The 12048-nt window shown below is 41.7% G+C and overlaps 1 protein-coding gene across 3 annotated transcripts; it reads right to left on the bottom strand.

Annotated features, from left to right (window-relative positions):
- Positions 1-1041: 1041 nt before the first annotated feature.
- Positions 1042-10806, bottom strand: SOD2 (superoxide dismutase 2; the record flags this gene model as incomplete). Of its 3 annotated transcripts, XM_081997356.1 has the most annotated exons (5): positions 1042-1718; positions 3100-3279; positions 5057-5173; positions 9440-9642; positions 10778-10806. In XM_081997356.1, 5 exons carry the CDS (start codon positions 10804-10806, stop codon positions 1573-1575), a joined length of 675 nt encoding a protein of 224 aa, XP_081853482.1. In that variant the 3' UTR covers positions 1042-1572. The 3 variants fall into 3 exon arrangements, with proteins under 3 accessions (XP_081853482.1, XP_081853483.1, XP_081853484.1); XM_081997357.1 differs by lacking the exons at positions 5057-5173; positions 10778-10806 and having other exon boundaries at positions 9440-9542; XM_081997358.1 differs by lacking the exons at positions 3100-3279; positions 10778-10806 and having other exon boundaries at positions 9440-9542.
- Between the last annotated feature and the right edge of the window lie 1242 nt (positions 10807-12048).

Raw genomic sequence — 12048 nt, forward strand, 5'->3', positions numbered from 1 at the left:
TCATTCACCAGCTCTCCAGACTAACAGAGGATTTTGCAGATGGCAGGAATATGGACCCTTCAGTAGGCTGCTTGTCAAAAGCTGCCAGACTGATTACCAATACACTTACTTCCCTTCATTGCTGCTCTCACCTCCTCAGAGGCAAACCAAGGATGTGAGGGATGATGATAGAAGTTTTAAACAAGATTATGAAGGAATCCAGACTGAAGCAGAAGCTCAAGCTGCGTATCTGAAATGAGAACTAGGCCTAGAAAAAAAAAATCCCACAGTAGAAAAAAAACCCCAACAATTTCAATGTGAAATAAGTCATGTTTGCACAACTCAATCTTATTCAGAACAGAGGTATCTCACCAGCTGCAGCTTTGGTTAGTGACTAAAGGCTGCTCCTATGGTGGTGGCAGTTTCTCTCCTTGCATCTGCTAATGAAAGGCATTTCTTTCTTTATAAATACTTCTCCCCGTAATTTTACTTGATACTTTAAAGTAGCAGCCTAGCAGGATGGCAGTGTAAGCCTATTCCTTGTTTCCCTGCGAATCCACCCTGAACTTAAAGGAAGCCCCAAAAACCCTTATGCACAAGGTACTATGTATGTTCAGTAGTATCCACTCTGAAATACTTGCAACAGAATTAGCTAAAAAAACCAAAACACACCAACCATTTCTTGTATTTTCAAGACCTTTTGGGCATGCTCCTTTACACCAGATGGTACTTCATTCCCGCCGCAAAAGCATTAACTTTAACTTGTTATAACTGCTTCAGGAACACGGCTATGCTGAGAGAATTTATACTTGATATATGCATGTAATCAGTCTCCTAAGCTAACGGATGTTTTAGGATATACTTGAACAGCTAGTATGGAATGAGTATCACATGCTGTCATTCAGTTCCTATATGAATAATTTAGCCTGACCCAGTACTGTAATCTCTCGCCCAAGGTAACACTTCAGAAGCTAGCGCATCAGTGACAATCTCACCTAGGAGATCCAGGAAAAGGCAGTGGTGACTGAAGACACTCAAGTCAGGCAGGCACAGCAACACCTATTTCCCCTTTCACTTATTTTTTTAATCTGTAAGAAAGCTTCATACCCTGTAATACAACAAATTACAAAAGGCGTTTCTCTTCTCCAACCATTTTCAAATCAAGTAAGTAACTGGACCAGCTATTACAAAAAATGAGTCTCTCATAGACAATTATAGAAGATTCTTCTTTTGAGTTTTATTTGTTTATAGCAACTTGAAGTATGTTTCCACTTAGGTATTTTAGTGCAACAAGGAAATCCATTACCTCAATAAGCTTCAGCAAGGTGATCTATGTTTCTATATGCAATGGAAAAGATTATTTAAAGTGTCTCCCTTTGTTGCACAACAGTTTAAAGCTTCAAAAATCTACGTAAATATCTCTCTCACAGTATTAAACAAGCAGACACTTTGCTTGATTATGAAATGCTTTTGTTGGATGAGCTAAGTGTTTTCCGCAGTAGAACAATTCATTTGTAAGCCACAGGCACGACTACAAGAGTGGTACCAGAGTAGAAGTGGTGACATTTTAGTAGTCTGTGCAAGAACTCCATTCTACTTTTTGCAAGTTGCATATCTTGAAGATACATTTTCCCAGCTGATCACATTCCAGATGGCTTTCAAGTAATCAGGTCGAACATTTTTATACTGAAGATAATAAGCATGTTCCCATACGTCGATTCCTAGCAAAGGAATGAGACCTGTAAAAAAAGAAAAAAAAATGAGGATAAATTTTGTAAATCTACGCAACCACGCTTTACATGTAAAGTCGTATATTGCATCCCAAAGTTGTACGCTATTTCCATGTCTTTGTCTGCAGGGAGACAAAGAGCTCCCCAGCACATAGGTGCTTATTGCAACATTATACAGAACTGTTTGCTCTCCGCACACACACATATTGCATAAACCAAAAGAGCTGATTAAGATAACACCTATGGATACTCTAGAACTGCCTTGAAGACATAACTGAAACAAGATAAAGTAATTTTTTAAAGGTTTACATCTTTTGCATAGTTATGCAAGCATCTTCCTAAGAAGTTACACCATGAAGGAGTTTCGTGCCATGCCAGTTTGCTTCCAGTATTTTAATCACAAGTTATTAATTGTCTAATTACTTTACTTGCTTTTGTGATAAAATATCCTTCTTACTGAATTTTTGATGGGGTGTTTTCATGGGGGGGAAGGGGTGTGAGGGGTGGTGAAATTTACCCACATTATGCTGTATGTTCCTACAATAAAATTATTCTATTTTTTGTTTCCTACTGATAAGCAATACGTGGACTGCTGACAACATGTGAAATTCCTTGCCATTCTCTGTGAGTTCTACAGAACATGTTTTAAAGATATCTGCAATAGGATTTAGACAAAGAGCTGCTGCAGGCAGGATTCTCCCTGGACACGAGCTCTTCCCTCTGTGCTGGGTGTCCAGCCTCCATCATCACTGCCATGTCACTCTAAGCAAGTAAAAACATCTTCAAAAGTGATCATGGCCAGTATTACGCTGCTTGCCTAGCTGCAAGATTTATCCCCATCCAAGGCTTATTTAATTGACACTCATTACTCTTTACCAATATTAAGGAAGCAGATTATAAACCTCTCATTTCAAAGCCAGCCTACACAGCAAAAAGAGTTATGTACACCTTTCCCTCTCCTGTTGTCTGGCCTACACTGGCAGTTCTGTGAATAGTTTCTCTGCCAGAGAAAACAATCTGAAGGCAAGAGGCTTAATCTTCCTCTATACAGGCAAGCTACTCCAGTTACTCAAAAATAATCCAAAGGAGCCTAAGCTAAAACTATTGTCTTAGAGAGAGTACTTTCAAAATATGCCACATCTATTTCCCCTTTGACTACATAGACTTTATACCCTACTGCTCTTCACAGTTTTTAAGTCCTGCTGTACAGATGCTGTTTTAAAAACTGCAACTGTTTTTCACTTCTGCTAGTAGTGATACTCAGTTTCCCAGCCCTATTTATCCAGCAATTTCTTCTCAGCATTCATCCACAAAGCCCTTTTCAGATTTCATACACTTGCCTATGAAAATCTACAAAGAGAAAAGCAGAGGGGAGGGAAAAAACCCTGACCTGTTGTTCCCTGCAAAGGGTCTTGATTTGCACAAGCTGCTATTTGTAGGCGCCCGTGCTCTTTGTTATAGCCAAGCCATCCCCAGCCTGATCCTTGAACACCAACTGATATGGCTGTCAGCTTCTCCTTGAAGTTTGCAAAGGAACCAAAGTCACGCTTGATGGCTTCCATCAATTCTCCTTTAAAAAAAGCACAGAAAGATCACAGAATGTCAGGTACTTAATGTCTTTCAATTTCCAGATACCACCTGGAAATAGAAGGGAAGAGGAACAGAAGCATTTGGGCTCTGTGGAAAGGAAGTGTCTAGACAAACAGTGTAGTTGCATCACTAATTAACAGTTTTGTCCCAACCTGCTTAAGAGGGCAAGCAGACTGGAAAGAAACTAGTGCAGTAGTCAAACATGCTGTTCTCAAAGACACAGTCAGGGTGCTACCAACAGGACACTCAGGAATTTACATTTTTGTCTAAAAGGAAAGGGAACGCCACAGATGAGGACTAGGAAAGAAGGTAAAGAGCTAGTTTGCATTATCTAAAAGGACACCACTAAGTGGCTGTGATTTCTTTGTCTTAGTACAAAGAAATATTTGGACATCTTTGATATCACTACAATGAACTTAGACATAGTAAGAGGTATTTAACCACTTCCTTGAGATTTACATCTGCTTCTACAGTTAAGTAGTCTATTTGATATGGGTAAGTAGGTTCTATGATTAGATCCCTTCTTTATTATACAGTTAAGCTAACCTGTACTGGGGCAAAGGGAACACAAACTAGAACTGTTTAGTGTAACAATGCATTGACAAACTACTTCCTTTTCCCTACTCCCTAGCACATTTGTGGTTTTCAGATATTAAGTGTTTGCTCAAAACCTGAAGGTGTCTACCTCCTAATTAGCTTTCTAAATAGCATGTGTAAGAATACTTCATGCAGTGCAATGCTGGAGAATTCTTCATTCCTTCCACCTTCAGACAGATGGTCTTGAAAAATCTCTTGGTGATAGCTGCAAGTGCATCTTAAGACAGGCCTTAGCAGGCTTCCTACAAAAGCCTTGAACCATTAAGCTGAAACTGAAAGATGACATTTTAGGCTGACTTTCACAGAAACTTCATAGAAATTGGGAGACAAAAATAAAGGCCTTAAAGCATCTTTTCTGAGAATGTCATCTGAAAACAAGCTCTATCAGAAATGGACTGGTATCAGAGTTGCTGGTTGAAATTTTAGCTTCAAAGCTTTATGCTCTAGTCTTAAGTAGATCATCTTCAGAGCATCTTTGTACTTCCATGGAGTCAAAAGTCACAAGCAGACGTCACCTATGAATGCTGAACCAGAGTACAAAGTACCTGAAGCTCACCAATTTACAGATAGACATATAAACCTCATTCAAAACCCCTCAAGTTTATCACAACAGTTTTTGTGAGATCTGTATTATTGGGCCTTTACCTTTAATTGCAGGTCACTCGTAGAGAATCACTACTTTATCCTCCCAAAGGGGATTTCTTCCTTTAGGCTTTAACTGCTAAACTACCCCTATTCAAATAGGAGCATAAATCCAGCCACTAGGCTGGGTGGTCTGCAGCACATTTCTTCCCTTTCAAAGCAAGTACGTATATGGCAACTTAATTAGCACAGCTTTGTACAACTATTTTCTCATATGAAGGTGGAAAGGACTATACACAGCAACAGCCAAGTATTTTGCAGTGTACACATAATCAGCTTTAGAAATTAAAAATACTTAGCACAGGGATAGCTTTTTGTATTCTTGGCTTGTATCCAAAAAACCCTGAATTCTTCAGAATTGTGGCAATTGTCATGCCTGCAACTTTCTGCCTGCCAGAGAAAGGCAAATTCACTCTAAAAAATAAAGATCCTTCAGACTCTTTCAAAGGGAGAAAAGATCATCAGTTCTACTGGCCAAATAAAACTGATGCAATAAACCACTGTATCAAAGCACTAACCTTTAGGCTCTCCTCCTCCATTAGGAGAAAGGTTTGTCCAGAAGATGGTGTGATTGATATGACCCCCACCATTGAACTTCAGTGCAGGCTGAAGTGACACCTGAGCTGTAACATCACCTAAGGATACAGAAGATAAAAATACACAGATAATTAAAAACATCATCATCACCACAGTAGTCACTAAGTTGCCACTAAGCCTCCATAGGTCTCCAAAATCTTTCAAGTCTTACTAGCCTGTAACATGCCTATGGAAAAGATAAGGTTGGTGACTGTCATCCACATTTTAGACAGTCACTGACAAACTAGATTAAAGATTTCTTTTCTTGCACCTCTTCTTATCCCGTAATATGTGATCTGCCAATATTGCACTTACCAGGCAACCCATACTACATATTTAAGATCTACCACCATTCCACAGCAGAATAAAGCAACTAGTACAGCCAGAAAATTTTAAGGACCCAGCAGTTGTAAATGATCCAGTATTACCACTATAAGACAAGAACACTGCTCACCCATTAGCTCACTGATTTGGAAACTAAGAATTTTTAAACTTCTTAAACAATTTACAGGGCAAACAGTTTGTGCTTCAGAGAAAGCTGATGAGGACGGTAAGCATGTACACAAACAAAATGTTCTTCTCCCTCTTATTTTTTGTTTGGTTTTGTTTTTTTGCAGGAAGAGATAGCAACACACACGATTTTACTCCACATGACAGAACCTTGGACCTGAAATCAAGATCAGACAGCCCCATACTTCCTCCCTCTCCACATATCACATTCCTTAAAGAATTCACTGGTGCCTTGTGCCTCTACACGGTGTTGCACCACTTCAACACAAGTGTTCTGAATGATATTTTGGTTTTTAGAAGAATTTAAACATTTCAAAGGTTTTTGAAGCTTTTTCCACCAGCCCAATACATTCTCTAATAAGGAATCAGTGAAGGCAGCTATTTCCTCCCCTCTCAGAATGAGTGGTAGAAGTCTTCCTACAGAAATAAGTCATCTTAACACAAACATGAAGGCAAACAACAAAGCAGTAGCACACCTGCTACTAAGGTTTTAAAGCAGGATTCCAGGTTCTCAGCATCTCGCCCTAATAGAATCCTAGAATCATTTAGGTCAGAAAGGCCCTTTAAGATCAAGTCCAACCATAAACGTGACACTGCCCAGTCCACCACTAAACCGTATCCCTAAGTGTCATGTCTACACATCTTTTAAACACCTCCAGGGATGGTGACTATCTCCTCATATCCTTCAGAAACCACAACAGCCTTTGTAATGCACAAATAAAACATCTGGATGAAGCTGTTCCAGTATGACTGGAACAGCTCACACATGTCCCCCAAAAACATAGAATTCAGTGCTTTGCTAAAATGAATTACAGCACCTCTCAATCACATGCCGATGGCTGTTTGGTTTTGCTGAAAATCATCACTGTTACGGTAATGAGTTTCCTTTAGATGCAGAAACTAAAGAGTTTTCTATAAACTTTTCTTAAGAATGTCATCCCTACGCAAATTCACTTTGACATGCAATATGGTTTATATTTTTTCCCATTCAGAAAAATATCTGTAAGTTAAAAAACAGTTTGTGACTAATGCAATCTCTCCATCTCCAGTTCTAATACTACTCAGAGCAACAAAACCAGGTGGGTACAGGAATGAAACAAAGCATCCGATGCAGTTAGTACAAACACTATTTGCTGAATTCAGGTATCAAGCAAGTTAAGGATGAGACCCCTCTCATGCCCACTCGAATTGCATCTTCAGGACATTTTCCTTTAATTTTTCATGCCTTAATAACACTTTTAAGTTCATCCAGTGCAACTTATCACAACCCAGTTATCAAAAGACATCCTGGGTTATTTTTGATGTCTATCACTGTTTATTCCACCATGCCTTAGAGGAATCTATTTCCCAGGACCACTAGAAACCAGAGATGGCATTTGACCACTGTCCTTAAAAGACAGTATCTGTGGTGCTGTCAGATCAGTCCTGCTGAACTTTGCACTGGAAAAGACAACAAGGAATAAGTAACTTGCCTGTAAGTATCTTGGAATTTATTTGTATACAGGGTCCCTGGGTTTTGCTCCAGCCTACCACACTCCTCAACACAGCCACAGAGTACAATTCAGTAAACCAAGACAGGCAGTGTAGAGGTGCCCAAGAGACCAGTTCAGCTCAGTTTCTCAGTCTACCAAGAGTGATATGTTTCCTTGTAAAGAGCAGCTAAGTAAAGCACCACAGGTCACATGATGGTGAGAAAGAACAGGAAAAAAATGTAGTAGGCACAAGTTTTCACTGAAAAAAAGTTTCAAGTTTGTATCTTGCACATTTTGACAGACCAGTAATCAGAACCAGCTTATGATGAAACAAATAACAAAGCTCTTGTGCTGCAACCCTATCACAGAAGTGCATACTCGTTTTCAAATGAGCTGACAACATAAACCAGTGGGACTCAACTCAGGACAGCTTTTATTTGAGTTTTCTAAGCAGATATAGGTAGGTGAAGAACATGTTAAAGATGATCTGAAGAGAATATTTTACCTTCTATTGTTGAACAAAAGCCATTGACAAGGTTCTGTTATCCAGAAGAGATGTTAGATAGTGATTAGACGTGCTGTGTAACCCAACACTGAAAGGTAGTGCCGAACGATTTTTTGATCATGCTCAGCTTTTAAGTATGGAAAAAGAATGACAATACGGACAGAATGAGGTGGCAGTTCAGACTTTTCCCTTTCCTAAAGCCTGGTCTCAGAAGTCTTTCTAATGAGGGCCAAAATACCACACACAGTATACTGGGATACCAGTTGGAGGGGGCGGGGGGAAGCCAAACCAAAACACACAGACACAAATATCGCAAACAAATATTTGTCTGCTCTGATGTGCATGACCACCACCAGTACGTTATCCATTTGCAAAATAATGTCTGCAAAATTCTTAGGGAAAGATTAACCTCTACCTCTAGATACACCACTTCCAACAGGAAGTGATGAAAACCTATCAAAAGATAGTATTTTTAAAAAATATCTCAAAGGATCCATAACACTGCAGATGTTCCTGCTAACCAGAAATTCTGCCTCCACTAGTGGCAGAAGCCCTGGTCATTAAACAGCATAAGTAACATCAGCAGCAGATACACCAATTTCTTATAGTTCAGGTTCCCTCCTCAATTCTTTTGCACTAATTAAATCTCTGGAATACAACTTCCTTGGATCCACCACTGGCAGGACAAAGCAGCAACTAATCTTGATTCCCTGATTCTTAACTGAAACTCATTAGTTCATTAATTTAGACTGCACAAGTTATTTTTAGGTTTACTTTAGGCACTTGAAAATCTCTAAACTTTCATAGGTAACCAACATTCTCTATTCAAGCACACTGGCAATTCTCAAGGGCTACAGAGTTCAGGTTTACTCAGGTGTATGACAAATCTCACTTTCATCCAAGCCCAAGCAGTTAAATTACACTGTGAAGCCACCTGGCAAGCACACAGAAGTAAGTCTAATAAAGCAGTCACTTCTTAGAGATAAATTGACACTCTTTAGAAAGATCCTTACAACAGAAAAGAAATCAGAAAATATTCCACCTTCTTAAAAAACATACATGTTATTTCACACTTTCATCAGTCTGACTGAAAGAAGACTGGAAAAAAGCATTCCATGTGTTTCACTATAGCCCTACCAGAACAACTGTAAAGTTTTCAAAGAAGCAAGCATATCTCAAGATTCAATTCTAGATCTTAATAAAAAATTCCATGATTGCTTGATGTATATTTTTGTGTGTCACACTGGCATATGACCTACATCAATCCTTCATTTGATCCAGTGGCACAACTGACAGCCAAATTCGTATCTCTTCACTAGGTGTCATACACATTAACTGCACATTTGTCTTACCTCCATTTGTAGGCAACTAAGATTATTCCACAAGAATCACCAGAGCATCTGATATGAAAACCATCAAGGTGCACAGATTTTGCTTTATGCAAGTTTGTTACTAACCTTTCATTACAAAGTATTTGTAAATGACTGCAGCTTCCTATTGATTCAGTCTCTCGTGCAAGAAACTAATATAAATATGAACTAAATCCACAACAATCAATGAATTTTCTTCTAGTTTTACAGCACTGCAGAGAACAGAATTCATGCTTTTTAGTTATACCTAGTTTCCAATTATCAGCACCACTGAAGCTTACAATGGAAGCTTGTTCCTAATAGCATTTGACTTTATTTAAAAATTGAAAAAAAGAGACCTTGAATTAGACAATCCAAAACTTTTAAAAGACATTATTTCCCCTGGAAGAAAGGGCAATCCTTTTTTTTCTCTTATATTGTTTAGGTCAACTAGCTTCTGCCTCATCTGTTGATTGTGGATATACGGACCTTTTGCCAGTGCCTCTTTGTATTTCTCCTCTGCAACATTCAGGTTGTTCACGTAGGTGGCATGATGTTTGCTGTGGTGCAGCTGCATGATCTCTGCATTAATATGAGGTTCCAGAGCACCATAGTCATATGGCAAGTCAGGAAGAGTGTGCTTTTGCCTAGAGACCAAGCATCCCAATGGTGCTATCAACTTGGCACTGCTTCTAGAAGAGAAAAAACAGAAGGAAATAGTCTTAATCAGTAGTTGGGTTTTACGACTGAAGCTGGCTAAAACCATGACTGTTATGATCAGCTGCTTTAAGTGCACAGGGTGATATCTTAAGTAAAGCAGTCAAATCTCCACTTTTCAGGAGCTCAAAGCAAGCAAACTGTCGTTTAATTGCAAAGATGAATTCATGTAAAGGCCGCAAATACAGGCCTTCACAATGTAAAGCTGCCACTTCTCAAACCGAGCCCCCCAAACCACTGCAGTCACACGCCCTCCCAGGTGTGCAGACAAGGCAAAGGCGGGGATAGGAATGGAAAGACAGCAGTAACATGCTAATGCTCAACACTTCACCTAATCTTTATTGATCAAAAAGAGAAACCAAGATATCCCTGACGCGTCCTTCCCTCACTATCCATGAGGGCCCTCTACTGTGAAATAAAAAGGCTGTAAAACCCCCACAGTCACCGGGTTCCCAGGACCGAACCTCTCTAGCATTAAACCAACATATGTGCTTCCCTGTCCCTACGGTGGGTAGAGGAAAACCAGAGGCTGCGTAATAGCAGGGCAGCCACCACGTCCAGCACAGAAAACCACACAGGTTCCGGTTATCTGGTTATCCTTCGCCATTTTAACGCCTTGCACTTGTCATGAGACATGACAACGACCACGATGAAAGGAGAACCGCTGGGCCAGGAGGAAGGTCAGCTCCTGACTACGTTTCGCTGGTGACCTTGGCATAAACCCTCGGGGCCCTGAAGCGCGGCCGAGCGTGGCGACCCCGGCTAGCAGAGACGAGAGGCTCTGGCCGCACCATCTCAGGTGACGAGAACCCTTGGGCGAAGGGCGAGGGCAGAACCTGGGAGGGTGAAAGGACAACCGCCCGCAGCCCCCCGGCCGCGCCGCTACCCGAGCCGGCGCCGAGCCCTGCAGGACAGTCGGCAGCAGCGTGACTTCCCTCCTCCCGAAATGGCGGGGAGACGCTGAGGGGCGGGGGGACACGACCCCACCGCCCCCTCCTCCCGCCCAGTCCTCAGCCGCAGAAGGCGAGGGTGGCGCGGCCGCCGCCTCACGCTGCGGGGCTCTGACCGACATTACGCTCCCCGCCCCCCGCGGCGCGGCACGGCTCTCACCTGCCCGCCGAGGCAAAGCGGCACAACATGGCGGCTGCGTCGCGGCCGGGTGCTACACCGACGGCGCAACCGCGTCTTCGCCCACCCTCGGCGCCGCCCGCCCCGCCGCCGGCCCATACGGGCCGGCGGCGGGGCGGGCGGCGCCGAGGGCGGGCAGCTGAAGGGGCCGAGCTTCGCCCAGTTGGCAGCCAACGCAATGCTGCACAGGATTATAAACAGAGCCGTTATCTTGAAACTCGGGCCCTCAGGGCCGCAAGCCGAGGGGAGGCAAGAGCTGAGGAGAGAGAAACGCTTGCCAGGGCCTTCTGCCTGTGGTACGGCTGATGAGAGCAGAGAGGGTACGGCAAGCACAAGACATGTGTATTAGCTCTGAAAAACCGCCTGGCAAAGACACATTTCTGCCAGTTTTCTGGCAGGACCAGCAGCACTTACAAATACCTGTCTATGGCTTTTTATTTGTTGTTCATTTCTGTTCTTTTCCTCATTTTTGTGCACATCTTGTTTCCCAACATGTTTTCTTCCTGGTAGCAATTCAACGGCCTTTAGTGCTGATGAGGATCCTTCATTTGGGCACCTTAACTCCATCAGCTAAAATAATCGGTATAGTTAGTGCAAATGATTTCAAAGACCTGTTAAAAATTGGTTTTCCAGGAAGGTCAGTGAGGAAAACTCTTCCCTCAGAGTTAGGAGGCACTCTGCAGACAAGACAAACATTAGATAAAGTTTGAGTTGTGCGGAAATCATCTCTGCTACCACAAACTTGTCATTCATTGGGTTTTATGGCTTTTTAAACACAACACCTATATTCTACCATTTTACAGAACCTGCATTTACCAGCCTATAAAAACACAAGTTACAATAATTCAGCAAGGGTTAGGTCTGAATGGACTCCTTGAAAATAAACTATCTTATCTTAGAAATTGCCAAGAAATCCACCTGGAGAGACCCACAGAGGCAACTCCCCTACTGCGAGGCACAGCGCAGTAGCATGCGTCTGTCCCCCCCACTTCTTGAACAGCCCTAGAAAACCACCATAATTTACTCCCTGGAAATCTAAGCAGTGGCAAGAACTGCTTTACCAACAGATAAAAGGTGAATGGCCAGAGATCAACAGGCAGTTTATACAGCAAGATTTAGACAGTGCCTAATTTTAAAGAAGAGGCTGTTGTACTTATGGGTGATAAACATGTCATCTTTTGTTAAAATGAACCAACTGCATACAGGATTATTAAATGTCATAATACAGGTATTGACAGCCAGGCAAAAACATG

Source organism: Phaethon aethereus, assembly GCF_964289735.1.
Source record: "Phaethon aethereus genome assembly, chromosome: 3".
Lineage (NCBI taxonomy): Eukaryota > Metazoa > Chordata > Aves > Phaethontiformes > Phaethontidae > Phaethon > Phaethon aethereus.